Raw genomic sequence first — 15,040 nt, forward strand, 5'->3', positions numbered from 1 at the left:
TCAAATCTGTGTTTTTTTATAGCCACCCTTCTTTAATGCTGCTTCAGTTCAGGACCAGGATCAGAGCACAGGCTAACCTATTAAAAGAACTGTTTCAACATCTGCATTTGTTTGGTTTGTAAAAATAACAAAACAAAAAGAAAAGCAGAGATGGCTTTAATACCATGCTTCTTTAACCTTGCAAAGCACATGGATATGCCTGTTTTCATGTTTCTCACTGGCGAATCTTCCAAAGCCCCCTTCTGAACCGTTTGGGCCTGGTTAGAAAATGACAGGACCAATCAGCGACGAGGGGCAGTATTTTCGGGTGCGGTGGAGTATTGAAGTAAGCAAGCAGCAACAAGAGGCCAGTGCCATTATGGTGGAAGACATTGTCGTGAATGCTGCTAAAGCACCAGTTTAATCAGAACTTAATGACATTACTTTGTTAAAAGAACAAAGAACAGCATTGAATTGTTTTCTTTACAGAAATGACAAAAGTCTTGTACTGACATGTCTATAGTTGCCATGGTTCGCGTTATGCAGTTCTATATGGAGTTTATTCCTTGGTAGCTGCACACACACACCTCGGTAGCAACGATGTCACCTGTTTTGTTGCTCTGACTGGCCCATAAAGATGTGACAGACAGAACATCCATCCAAACTCCTGCTGAGTTTTTTTTTTCAAAGGCTCTGCCCTTACCCAAACGCTGTATATCGAGGGTTTTCCAGATGGATGTATGAAACAATCCATCTGGCATGTCAGGTTATGCACAGGCTGCATTCAAAAGAAAATTAGAACAGCCGAAACTAAAAAAAAGAATTCGAGCAATAACCAAACTGAGCATTTAATCTTGTACTGTGATTGTATTGTGAGAATGCTGACTCTGTGTTTCTGTATAGTATAAATAGAGTTGGTTTTATATGTGTGGAATAAAACTTTCAAACACTGACCAAAGACAATAATGAGAGAGCTCAGAATCAGCCACACATACAGTCCTTTTCCATACGGAAACTCAGGAGGGTAAATGGATGATAATCACACAGTTGCAGTTGCTGTTTACATCCTGAGGCTGGGCCGGGCACCGACACAGACACATACACACACAAGCTTTGGAAACAAGCTTTCACTGGTTTTTCTCTTAATCTGTGATCAAATAGTTTTATTTTCCACCAACCGGGGAGGACACTTCAATGAAAGGTAAAAATTTAAGAAATGATGCCACTTCTGATTGTTTTATTATATTCAGCTCTCTCTCTCTGTCTCTCTCTCTCTTTCTCTCTCTCTCTCTCTCTCTCTCTCTCTCTCTCTCTCTATATATATATATATATATATTTGTATGTATATATACAGTGCTTAACAAATTTATTAGACCACCTGTCATAAAAGTGAGAAAACATAAATATTTTAGAAATCTTTCAAAAACTTGTTTAAAATTGAAAATGCTATTGTTATTTTTTTGGCAAATAACAAACTGAAACAACTAAATAGTCCTTTTTCACACATAATAACCAAAAAAATTAATATTTTGTATGGCCTCCTTTGGCCTTGATAACAGCTTGCATTCTTGCTGGCATTGTTTTTATGTACTTTTCCACAGTCTCTTTTGTTTATGAGTTCCAAATAATTTCTAGCTGTTCCCATAGACTTGCTTTAGATGAAACTTCCTGATCCCAAATTTGGTCAATAGGATTCAAATACGGACTTTGACTTGGCCAGTCCATCAGTTCCAGTATTCCAGATTCCTTTTTCTTGGTCAGATAGTCTCTGCACAGCTTTGAAGTATGCTTGGGGTCATTGTCTTGTTGGTATATGAACCCACGACCAATCAGATTCAGTCCAGAAGGGATTCCATGATGCACTAAGATGTTGTGGTAGACGTTCTTGTTCATGATACTGTTGATTTTCACTCATTTGCCCACGCCGTATCCACAAATGGAACCCCATACCATAATGGAATCTCCACCGTGTTTCACTGTGGGTGCGATGCATCTGGGATCAAAACGTTCTCCAGCTTTTCTGCAGACATAAACACGAGGATGCTGACCGAAGAGTTCAAACTTGGACTCGTCTGTCCACAGTATCTTCTTATAGTCATCAACAGTCCAGTGTTTGTGCTCCCTGGCAAATCTGAGGTGTTTCTGGATGTTTGCAGGCCTCAATCATGGCTTCTTAGCAGCTATTCTTCCCTTTAAGCCTTGTTCTGTCAGTCGTCTGCTTATGGTCATTCTGGAGACTTTCTCAGACTCTGATCTAGAAGCATTCATCTCTGCCTGAAGATCAGCAGTGGTCTTCCTTCTGTCTCTAGTGCTTCAAATCTTGAGGTGTCTGACATCTGCTTCAGTTAACTTTCATTTCCTGCCTCTTGGTGCATTTTGTAAGTACCAGTCTCGGCAATTGACTCCAAAGCATACTTGACCACACTGTGAGAACACTTTATGTCTTTCACTATTTGTCTCAGAGACCATCCAGCATCATGAAGTGATTTAATGTGGACTCATTCATTTTCAGTGAGCACTCCACATTTTACTAACCTGACACGCCAGATAGATTTGTTTCACACATCCAGCTGGGAAAGCTTCAATAGGAAACGTTTGAGAAAAGGCAGAGGCTTTGAAAAATCCTCAGAGTATGATTGGGTGAACGTTCTGTTTGTCACATCTCTACGGGCCAATCAGAGCAACAAAGCACATGACATAGCCGCTAGCAAGCTGCGCGTGCGCAGCTACTGAGGAATAATGCAAAACATGGAAACTAAAGACATCAAAGTATTTGACTTTTGTCGTTTTGATAAGAAAACAACTCACTGCTGTTCTTTGTTCTTCTTTTAATGGCGAAATGTTGTCAAGTTCTGGTAAAACTAGCGCTTTAGCAGCATCCAGGCTAATCTCTTCCTCCATAACTGCACCAGCTCTTGCTGCTGCTTGTTTACGTCACGAGTCTGCTGTGCCTGAAAGTACTGCCCCTCGTAGCTGATTGGTCCTGTCACTTTCTAACCAGGCTCAAACGGTTCAGATGGGAGCTTTGCAAGATGGATTCGCCAGTGAAAAACAAGCAAACGGGTGTATCCATCTGCTTTGCAAGGTTAACGTTTTACCATTTTGAACAGGAAGAGGAATTTCAAACTGAATTCACCTTTTTATACCCAAATTTGAGTCGGCTCACTGGGCTTCTGTGAGAAGTGAGAAATGAATGAAGCATAACATTCAACCACTAAAACTCATTTTTCTGCTCAGGAATGCAAGTAAATAACTATAGTTTGACATATTAATCAAGAAATAATAATGTGCTTTACTATTTTTTCAGTTTTTTTGTAAATCAGTAAATTTGAAAATTCATGGATAATAATAATAATTCTATTTTAGCATTAAAAATATCATTTTGGTTAAAGTGCTTCTACATATTGGTGTATTAACCATTGCAGGATCATAAAAATGATTTTGGTAATTACCAATGCTGTTAATTTAGGGCAGCTGTGGCATAAACCTAACTTTGGGTGGTGGTCTAATACATTTGTTAAGCACTGTATATTCTACTAATCTGAATACAAGTTTCCTGTAGTAAGAGAAAAATATATTTTTAATAGTCTTTTTTTTCTATTATGGTAAAATGAGTTCATGATTTTGTAAAGGCAGTTTCTAACTGTTTTTATTCTGCTATAGTTTTAGAATGACTTCTTTTTACCAAACTCAATGCTGTATTTAACCAACAGAAAGACTAGAGCAAATGATAAACTGCCTGTCTGATACAAAAGTCTCTGAGTCTTACTTTCCTTCAGTTCATGGGTCGTCTCTTCTCTTTTGCTTTTATAACACATATTTCAAAAGAGAAGTGCAGCTAAATCTTTTTCCGAACCTCAAGTGGTTTCCGTCTAATGCCACAAACACAGCTGACGTAGTCAGGAGGCATGGTACAGTGTATGAGTGCACACACATAGGTTCACACATGCAATTTTACAAGTACAATTGTGGTTTTAACACTGATAGATTGCCTGCCTTCAGTCTGCTGTGGTTTAAAAGAAACACATTAAAACCCTCATGCAATGCAGGAGAAAGAGCAGGGCGTAGTGAAAGCATGTGTGCTGTGTGTGTGTGTGTATGTGACTATGATGGCATATTTTGTGGTTTTAGTTGCAGGCGAAGAGAAGAAGGCTGTGATCACAGGACGTACCGACACTGGTTTATATTTATATATTTTTGGTGCTCAGCAGCAGCAGCAGCAGCAGCGTCTCTGATGGAGCAGGCTGGGTTTGAATGTTAACCACTGCAGGCTGCTACTGACAACAGCTCTGTTATTATGTGATATCCCCACAAACAAACACCCTACCATTAACACTGTGAGACAAATATAGACAGACAAAGAATCAGAATAACATACATCAGTTTGTCAGTGAAAGACACTGTTTCAGCAGTGTTGTGCTGATGTAATAGTAATGAAAGTTAGGGTTAAAACATCTGTACAGGAGTAGTGAGAAGGATTTTTATGTTGAGTGTGAGTAATATTCCTGCAGAACCATATCATGGTCCTCTGATTTCTCGAAAACAAACATTAGATACTTAACAACCTTTGCTTCAGAGCTAAAACGTTAAAATATGACTTAAGCATAGACCAGGGGCCTCTGCTCTGGTTTTTAGCCTACTTTATGTCTGTGACATACAAGGTATGAGAATGTACACTTTGCAAATGAAACAAACAGTGGTTTGCTTAGCTCTGTGTACACACTGAGTGAGGAATGTATTGAAAAAAGCTGCACCCCCTAAGGTGAATTTACTCAACAGCAAATCACTTTTTTCTTTTCCATAAACGAGGGACAAAAGCTCCTAAACTTGGCCTTGGCAGAAAGTGGCAGGAATTGGTTTTGAATAGGCAAAAAATGGGTTTTAAGTGGCAACAATGTGTTAAACTGGAAAAATGCAGTTAAAAAGTGATGAAGAAGGGTTCACAGTTGTTAAAATTGGTGTCAAGTGGCAACAGTGTAATTTAAAAAATATTCTTAGTTTTTAAGGCATCTGCAGACCCCCTCTCAGTGTCTCCCGACCCCCAAGGTTGAGAACCACTGTCTTATAGTGTAGAGCAGCAGGAAGTCATTCTTGCCTGTGAGTGCATGATTTAACATAAAGATAAATAAAGATGCTGATGTTAATCCAATTAATCCAGATGTGCAAGCTGGATTGAGACATGTCCACACAGACTCAGGTCTGTGATTGCAGCCAAAGGTGCATCTACTAAATACTGACTTTAAGGGGGTGGATATTTATGCAGTCACTTATTTTGCATTACATTTTTTTGTCAATTGACATCACTTTGTAGAAGTTTGTTTTATTATATTGGCCATGATGATTTGAAGAATCAATAAAAGGGTAAAACATCCAAAAAGGGAAAATCGACTGAAGGTGAAAATTGTGGATGAGGAAATAAAAACCGATTGCAGTCATTTCTTGGTTGCTCCCTTAGAAATCCCAATTTTACACTTCTCCATATGATTTCACTGGACAGAAGAGTTGAACTTCTTGGTATTTAAAAGAGATCTCCTCCTTATAATCTAAGTTCAAGACAGACTAGGGTTTTACACTTTAAAAGCAGCTTTCACTAGCTGCCTGATTGCAATGCCATGCATGCTGGTACTTTTGCAGTTTCATATATTATTCAACAGGAGGAAGGCGAGAAAAACAACCGTTTAACAGAGAATTTAAGAGCCTGCATCCCCTTCTGTTCTGCCCAGGTCTCATTTCTAACAGCATTTCAACTCTTCTTTCTCTGAGCGAACACTGACTCTCCCTCTTTCTGTCAGCTGATTTACATGACAGGATTTGTCACAGACTAACAGCCTGGTTACATCATTGAGGTTTCACACCAGAACAATTAAGACATACGAAGAAGCAGAGTGTTGCATTGTTCACTCTTTGCTATAGCTCGGCTCTGCAAGAACGCCGCAATCTGCTGCCCTGACATGGCTTACATCCTCATTCATAGTTGGTAACCATAGCAACAGACTTGTCAGGCGCCCTCCTTCTACCGGCGATCACTTCCTGAGGAAGCTCTCACCTCATTGGTTTCTTCCTTAATGATCTAGTTCTCCTACATTATTACAGCAGGGACTGGTTTTTATCCAGAAACACTGACAGTTTTTAATTTTCTCAGGAATATTTATGGCTCTGAGGGACGTTTTTCTTTTACCCTCCTTCTTCTGCTACAAGACAGATAGCTTGTTATTTCTTTTCTTTCCTCACCTCTTAAGTCTAAAGTAAGCAACATGTGCCCCAGAGTAAATCTAACATCACTGCTGTAATATAAACTAATGTGGTGTTGCTGAAACTGTGACAAACTTTCTTGTGGGATTTTGTGCGCACATCCTCTCTGCAGGACGTCATCTGAGCTCTTCAGTGTTTATATCAGTCTCCATTAGAGGCCATAAGTCCATGTCCAGTTAATATGTACACAAAGGCACAGAGAGGGAGGCTAGATTCAATAGATTAAAGTTTCCTTTCAGTCACCGAGGCTCTTTTCTCTCTGTTCTTACTTAATCATTCCAGCTTTGTGAATGTACAAACATTTCTCCTGTCTGATATCCTCTGCAGGGCTTTTATTTCTCTTCTTCTCTCCCTCCCTCCGTCCTTCAGCATGTGTGTGAAGTGAGGGGGTGGCGTGAGGTGACAGGGGGCAGATGTTTCCTCCCTAGCTTTGAAGATGATTGTAAAGATGGAGGGAGGACTAGTGGAAAGGGTAAAGCTAGCTTCTCCATGGAGGTTGGGTGTTTATTTTTTACAAGGGGAGGCCACAATCACAAGCAGCAGATACAGTCTCCCTCCTGGCCCCAGCTCTGGAAACCCTCTCTCTATTTTCCAGCCGCAAACCCTAAATGTCGAGCTCACACTTCATTCAGTCAGCTACTTGAAATTTTCAGTAGTGCACCCATCAGTGTGCCATTGTGCAGCATGTTTCTTTGGTCAAATGCAACTATGTTTAAGTCAAGTTTACTTTACAGACTAAAAGCAGCCACATTTTCCCTTTTTGTAACTTCGGTAAAAGATTCAGTCATTACACAAACAGCAGCTTGACTGCATCTGTCCCCCTAGTTGTTTGGGTGTGAGGGCTCTAATTGCTCCCCTGAGGCCTGAAAATGTGTGTATGTGTCTTAAAGCTACACATTGCCACCATGTGGTTAAAGATATAACCGATCTCAGTCTGGTTATATAACTGAAAAATGACTGCACATTTGTGAAATTGTGCTAAAGGCAGCAGAGTGAGGAGGTGGCCAGACACTTGACTGGACCCCCTTTAAGAGTTATGGAACTTTTTTTCAAACTGTTAATCACATAAATACATTTGATATATTTATATATACAAGGGAGAAAGACATGCTTATGACACTGCCTAGAGGGAGACGTCCAACTCTTAAAACTGGAGGTGGAAGAGATACACTGTTGAAGTCAAGTATTCTGTTTAAAAATGACTGAAGTAGATGTAAAATCGCTGCTCTGTAATTCTCCTGAAGAAGTAAAAGTTATTAATTTAAAGTTTAATGATAATAAAGGTTAAATATCAATAGTGTGGATGCTAAGCATCAAAGTACAAGCAGCATCCTCCAGGTCTAAGAAATAAGGCCAAAGCTGAAAGACTAAAAATGGCAGTTCCTTGACTTTCCACTTGAGACATGCTGCACTAGCGAGTTGCTCTTTGTTAGGCACATCGCTTTTCCATATAGGGAACCAAAATGGTGGCAGCAAAAAGCCAAACTAGAGAAATAGATAGGCAGTCAGCACACAAGTAGGTGATATTAAAGCTATTACATCCATTATTAACACAACTGATTCACAGAGAAGCTTACAAATTACAGAAGAATTATGAGTAAGTAAGAGGTGAGCATAACAAAACACCGTATCCTGTATCCTGCTTCTCATCTGTGGCTAATGGCTCAGTATGGTCCAGTGGTATCTGTAAACATTATACAATCAAAAATGTTGTTAATTGAGTTTGACATGCGTGATCGACACATTCACCTTCCAGAAAAAGTGTCTGGGAGGGCAGGATAATATTCTCTGAAGGTAACTGAAGGAACGTTTCGTCTGTCACTTTCATTACAGGCCAATCAGAGCAACAAGACGAAACGAGGTAGTAGACATGCGCCGCTTCAGTTCTACCCTGAGCTCTGGAGCTAATGCTGCCTTACTGGGTGAAGGGCGAAGCTTCTCAGTTAATAAAATTCATGCCAAAGCCAGTTAGGAGTCTCTACCAAGATAAGCTTTTAGTGTTGCTCTTCGCAAGAAATGTGTTCCAATTCTAATTAAACTGTCGCCATACTTCAGTACAACTGAACCCCTGTAGCTACTGCCTCATTCTCCTCAGATGATGCTGATCAGTCAGAAAAGTTTTTTTCATAAAAATTTGCGCATTAGAGCTTTGCCGGATGGATTTGCCTGATGACAGACATGGAGGCTGGCAAATCCATCTGATTGCATGGTTATAATTCAGTGGCCCCATAGTAAAGGTCTTTTACACTGACAAGGCAGAAAATAAAAAAAAATAAAAAAATGGCATCACTTGTTGTGATACAGTCATTCTAATCTACAAAAAAGATGATCTAAATGTTTGTGTGATATACTATTTCCTCTAAAAAAAAAAATAAGTATTTTTATGGACCATGATGCACCCACCAACTCTTTATGGGTTTTGACTTTAAACTCAGAATGCTGAGATAAAAGTCATAATTTTAAGATATAAAGGTGTGATTTCTGACTTTACAGTCTGAATTCTAAAATTTTCAGAAAAAAATCAGCCTGAGAAAAAAAGGACTGAATTCCTTTAAAATCCCAATCCTGAGAAAAATTAAAGATTCTCAAATCAAAATTCTGAGATCAAAGTCAAAATTTTGAGGAAAGACGTCAGAATTCTGAGATTAAAAGTCAAAATTCTGACCATTACCTTCCATATCTGACTTTTTTTCTCAGAATTCTGACTTTAATTTCAAAATTTTTTCTTTTTTCCGTAGTTCTGACATAAGGATCAGCATAAGGACTTTGAAAGCAGAATTCAAACCTATTTTCTCAGAATCCTGACTTTTGTCTCAGATTTTTTTAATTGTTCTTGGAAAAAAAATAAAAGAGAAGTTGGTTGTCACTTTTCTCTTTATACACAAAAATTATATTCTCTGCTCTGCTGTTTCATCCAGTTTTTAATATACTTAAGACAAATACTTTGTAATTTTTTTATTTGTCCTTCAGATTTTGGATTAATTGTGACATAATAAAGACATCTATGCCAGAACAGGGTTATGTTTCAGTGATGACTCTTTTTTATGGTTAAAAGTGCCCACATACACATAACGCATCTGGAGTAAAGCTTTCCAAAGGCAGAAATGAAAGAAGAGGAACATCAGTAGTTTTCTATAAAAGTACAAAATTAACCCTTAAGCACAAAAATACATTAGGTTTGATGCTGTTGATATCTCTTCCTTCAAACATTATGAACAATATGGATCTAGTAAGTATGATTTCCTCTGTTTTCTCAGTATTAACCCTCGGCAGTCCTCAAGGCTATGATCCAGGCTAGCAGAAGTAGTATGATTGTGAAGATGATGATGTGGACATGACAGCTCAGGCTGTAAAAACAAACAAAGAAGACACTGACATAAGATTAGAGAAAGTAGAACATTTGATAAGCACTGATCATGTTAATCCAAGCAGAAGGTCACCTTTAATGACCACTTTGACCAGTGCCTCACTGGAGCCGATGTGGTTGGTGGCCACACATTTGTACGTGCCGCTGTCACTCTGTTTAACACTAGCTATGAACAGCCTTCCATCCCTGGTGGCCTGTGCTCCCGGAGGAAGACTGGCCCGACCGATCCGGCTCCACTCAAACCCAATGGGATGAGTGCCATGAGCAAGGCACTGAACCTGCATGGCATCTCCTGGCTGCAGCTTCAGCTGCTCAGGCATACAGGTGGCATATGGAGGACCTGAATGAAAAAGAGGAGAGTTCCTCTAACAGTGGCAGAGACAAAGAGTCTGGATGTATCTGTCTCTATTCATCTTTTATGTTGACTCACTCTCCACCTCCATCTGTGTGTACGCCTCGCTGTAGCCATGCATGTTGGTCGCGTTACAGATGTACTGTCCTGAATCCTGGCGCCCCACACTGGTCAGAGTCAAAACTCCGTCAACCACTGTGTGTTTCCATGGCAACGGTGCTCGTAGCTTGGACCAAGTGATGACAGGTGTAGGGGAACCTGAAAGGCAAAAGAGAAAGATGGAGTAAAATAGAAACTGACAGAAGTGAGAGCAGAACTGAGTTATTCACACATTCTTACCAGTGGCGACGCACGCCATGGTGACAGTGTGTCCCTCCACCACGGTCATTTCTGTAGCGCTCACTGAAGCCACAGGTGCTCCCAGCCCGCCCTCAACAATAATATCCACTTTGACCTCTGTCACCCCCTCAGAGTTTTCAGCCTGGCAGATATAAACTCCAGAGTCCTCTGGGTGCACCACAGGCCACTGAGCAGACAGACAAGGATGAAACTCTATTGGCTGTCTTTGGATAAATACACGGATGATATGCATGTGCTCATATTTCACCTGTATTGTGTTCACATCATTTGCCTCCATGGTAACAAGCTGCAGGGTGGAGCCCTGGCGCTTCCAGGTCATTTTGGGGCGCGGCCTGCCTGTGGCACGACATTCAACTGACACAGGGACACCCATCCTGACCCGCAGGGGCCCTGGTGGTGTCAGCTGCACCTTTGGAGCATCTGATCAAGAAGACAAGCATGATATTTAACCTGCAATATTTTTAAGATCCCAGGAGAGCAGCAGAGGTGAACTGTGGACTCAGTAATGTCATATTAGATCATTCAAGCATTATCTGCAGCATACATTTCAAGGTTTAAAGGAAGCAAGCACAGTTTTTTTTTGTCAGCAATGATAGAGGTAGCTCTTTGTGCATAACCATGAAACGCCACTGTATTGGCCATTTCCATTGGGGTTTTTCCACCATGACTTTTGGCCTAGCAGATCCAAACCAAGCTGTGCTGATTTAGTTTTCCATCACCAATTTGGCAGGCAGGAGCAGGGGCCCCACCTTCAACTGTGCGAGGCGGTCACAGCCATCATTCCAGGACACCTCGCAGATGTGTTTTAGTAACAACTGCTGCACCAATATGAAATATCTGCTGATTAACAATAGAAGAAGAAGAAAAAACTTTGAAGTGGAAATTAGGGGTACTTCCTCTTTTTTAAGGCAGATCATAAGAATCTTTTCAAAGGTTCTGCTCCTCCACAACGACGTCTATGGGCTGCCGCCCAGATGAATCTGAAATATATCCCATGCAATAGACATACAGTGCGTTCAGTATTCAGGATTGTTGTAAGGCACAAATCTGGGGAAGACTATAAATCTGCTGCACTGAAAATTCCAAGAGCACAGTGACCTTGATAATACTCAAATAGAGGAAGTTTGGCACAACCAGCACTCTTCCAAGAGCTTGTCACCTGGCCAAACAGAGCAAGAGAGGTGCCTTGGTCAGAGAAGTGGCCAAGACCCTGAAACCTGAAAGCCTGCTTAGCTTTTATGTGTTTCTTGCAAACTTCAAGCGGGCTTTCATGCCTTCACAGCAAGGAGAGGCTTCCATCTAGCCACTCTTCCTTAGGGACAGATCGGTGGAGGGCTGCACTGCAGTGTGACCATCAGGTTCTTGGTCACCTTTTGCCCTGCAGTGTTAATTTTTGCAGCTGTTTGTAATTTTAGTCTTAGTCTTTAGAAGAAATGTCTTTTAGTTTTAGTCTACTTTTAAGTGACGAAAATTTTAGTTTAGATTTAGTCCATTAAAAGTCCTTGCATTTTAGTCTTACTTTTAGTCCAATCATTTATTCTCTTGCCTAAAACTGGCACCAAGTTATGGTAGTGTCTTCTATGCACTCTGCTAAACCTGGGGTCCCTGCTTTTTACAGCTGAGAGGCAGAATAGCTACAGATGCATTGTTTATGACAGATTTACTCACAGTGGAGAAATATCATGGAATTTGAATGTCCGACAACAACTACTTACATTTTAGTCTAGTTTTAGTAATCTTGATGAAAACTTATTTTTGTCAGTTTTAGTCATCACAGATCTATTTTTGTTAGTCTTAGTCTAGTTTTTGTCATGGAAAAAAGGCTACCGACAAACATTTTTAGTCATAGTTTTAGTTGACGAAACTAACGCTGCTGCCCTGATTGCTCGTTTTGGCCTGGCAACCAGCTTCTGGAAGAGTTCTGGTGGGGCAGCACTTGTTAGCAAACAAATGCTTACACCGAGATCCAGTAAATAAAAGGACACATTATCAACAACTATGGCCTTTTTGATTGACCTCCTGGAAAATTAAAGTTCAATTCTAACTACATTTTGGTCTCTACAAACTCTTAAGAATTGTAAGTATTTTGCCTTTTGCTGCTAAATATTCTATGATTTTCAGCTAGCTGCTAACTGCCTTACTCTGCAGCTTTGTGCTTGGCAGGTAAAAAAAAAAAAAAAAAAAAAAAAAGTGGTTTTGGAGCTTTTTCACCTTGACCAAAACTGCCTCAGCATAACAAATGCATAACAGTGAATCTGCCGGCCAGAAATTAAGCTAAATAGGAGTGAACAGCAAAGGCAACTCATAGGTTAAGAATAGCAGGTCACTCCATGGGTCAACAGCTATTAAAGGAGTTAAAAGGGTTGACAAGATCAGAAAAGAAAGTTAAGAGGGAGGAACTATAAGGTACTCTATCAGGATACCACATTTTAAGCTGAATCTTCATGATGAGCTCACATTTGACGTTGAGCGCAGCTGTAGCAATGCTTCGGCCTGCTGAGTTGGTCGCCACACAGCGGTACTGTCCCTGGTTTGCAGGCCGGGAGTTAGCGACCGTCAGCACAGAGCCTCCAGGACCCACCTTAGCATTGTCTGAATAGAAAAAGAAAAATCATTGAGACTTAACTGATGATAGTGTTAAAACTACAGAAGCCCTAAGCAGACAGTCCATGCATTTTATTCAACTCCATTTTCAGGAGATCATGAGTATGCTCCAGCTGTTTTATTCATATTTATTTGTACTGCTATAGCAGGATTATAATGCTAATTTATTTGTGATGGTAAAGTTATTTCTGAGATCTCAAGAAAACAACTGCAATTGATTTGTTAACACAGTTGAGACAGAGTAAGTCAAGATTGAAAAAAATGTGTTGATTTATGTCCTCTTTGGGCTTCTGTATAATGTTATTATTCTAAAAACATTGTTTTCCATTCTTTTGTACTCCTGACCTTGTAAAGCTTGGTTATTGGCTCTCCTCCACTCCAGCTGCACTGGCGGTGCACCGCTCCTCACTTGGCACCTGAAGCTGACCGACTCCCCTTGGCGCACTGTTGCTGTGCGGGGCTCCACTGATAAGACAGGAGCCTGACCACACACTGCAGACACACACATGCACCGTGCAACTCTGTGAACCTTTAGACAGGTCTGGGTAAAATACAGAGTAAATGAACACCGACCTCAAAGCAAACAACCTGAGCAAACACACAGAGTGAACAGTGGTGCTGTGATGACAGCGCAGAACTCAAAAACGTTCAAACTGTATGAAAGTCTCACACTAATGTTGTTTCAGGGTGAAAAATTAATCATTATTTTATGTTCTCTGTCCTAATAACTTGCTTTAATGGAATAAAGCTAGTTTCCTGTAGCCATATGGATTGTACAGTGGTTGACCCAAATTTAAATTATATACCTTGTTGTTGCCCACCCCATTAAAATGCCCCATAACCCTGTTAGACTGTATGCAGGACAGTATTTGATGGGCGTTAATACTGAGATAGACCTTAGATTTAAAAAGAATATATCACAGGTCAGTGGGTTATCTAACTAAACAGAACACTGCTTTTGGCATGTTTTTCTATTTAAAAGTGTTTTTTATTGCCCTATCAGGCCTCGTTTACTCAAACTTTAAAAGAAAAATATAAAACTGGTATGAAGAATTCAAACAGAACCTGTTCTCTCCAAACATTCAGCAGACTTTTCTGTATAAAGTGATTAACTGATTCATTACCTGAATATAATATGGAAGACAGGATCAGAAGACGGGGTAAGAAATCCATTTTAAACAGAGCGCAGTCTCTCTTAGGAACAGTCTCTTTGTGTGTCTGTGTCTGTCTGTCTCCTCTTCAAACAGTCAGCCTTTGACCCCTCACTCACTCCTGCCCCTGCTTTATCCACTCACGTCTACAGTGTTCACTCACCCATTGTGCTGTGTTCCTGATTGGTTCAAGGATGTAAATTAGCTTACTCTGGATCAACTGTTGTGTAATGCATGGCCCCTGTCAAATAAACTAATAATAAACTAATTTACAACAAACTGTTTTAGCTTGTTTATGTGTGGGAAAAAAAGACGATTTGGATGCTGATTTCTTGTGTTTTATTTAGCTGCTCATTTGCAGTCCCTATTTGGTCTGAACTGTGTTAACCATGCAGCGAGCAGGTGGCTGATCCAATAGAAATCAAAGTACTTGTAAAGTGTACTTGTCCTTGTTTCTGTCCTACTTGTCACTGAATTTATTCTACCCCAATTCCAAAAAAGTTGGGACACCTTGTAAAACATAAATAAGAATAGAATGCAGTGATGTGCTCATCTCACAACCCCATATTTTATTTACAATAGAGAAAATGTTGTTTACACTGAGACATTTTACCATTTCATGAAAAATAAAAGCTTATTTTAAATTTGATGGCAGTGACACATCTCAAAAAAGTAGAGACAGGGACACGTTTACTATCATACCACCATTTGGGAGAGGAATGTTGTCCCAGTCTTGTCTGATGTAGGATTTTAGCTACTTAACAGTCTGGGCTCTTCTCTGACATTTTGTTTGTTTGTTTGTTTTATAATCCACTGAAAGTTTTCCACTAATGACAGGTCTGGACTGCAGGCAGGCCAGTTCAGCACCCAGACTCTTCTACTGTAAGGCCATGCTGTCCTGATGGATGTGGTCTGTGGTTAAGCGTTGTCTTGCTAAAATATGCAAAGTCTTCCCTGAAAGACACGTTGGCTGGA

General features: G+C 40.2%; 1 protein-coding gene across 1 annotated transcript; it reads right to left on the reverse strand.

The window, feature by feature from the left end:
• Positions 1-9,171: 9,171 nt before the first annotated feature.
• On the reverse strand, positions 9,172-14,173 carry LOC121508050 (basement membrane-specific heparan sulfate proteoglycan core protein-like). Its single transcript, XM_041784540.1, has 8 exons — positions 14,039-14,173; positions 13,260-13,406; positions 12,768-12,902; positions 10,558-10,730; positions 10,290-10,476; positions 10,029-10,208; positions 9,672-9,938; positions 9,172-9,578 (listed from the first exon to the last, which is right to left on the reverse strand). The coding sequence occupies exons 1-8, from the start codon at positions 14,085-14,087 to the stop codon at positions 9,574-9,576; spliced, it is 1,143 nt and encodes a 380-aa protein (XP_041640474.1). The 5' UTR covers positions 14,088-14,173; the 3' UTR covers positions 9,172-9,573.
• Between the last annotated feature and the right edge of the window lie 867 nt (positions 14,174-15,040).

The sequence above is a fragment of the Cheilinus undulatus genome, linkage group 4 (genome assembly GCF_018320785.1).
Source record: "Cheilinus undulatus linkage group 4, ASM1832078v1, whole genome shotgun sequence".
NCBI classification, from domain to species: domain Eukaryota; kingdom Metazoa; phylum Chordata; class Actinopteri; order Labriformes; family Labridae; genus Cheilinus; species Cheilinus undulatus.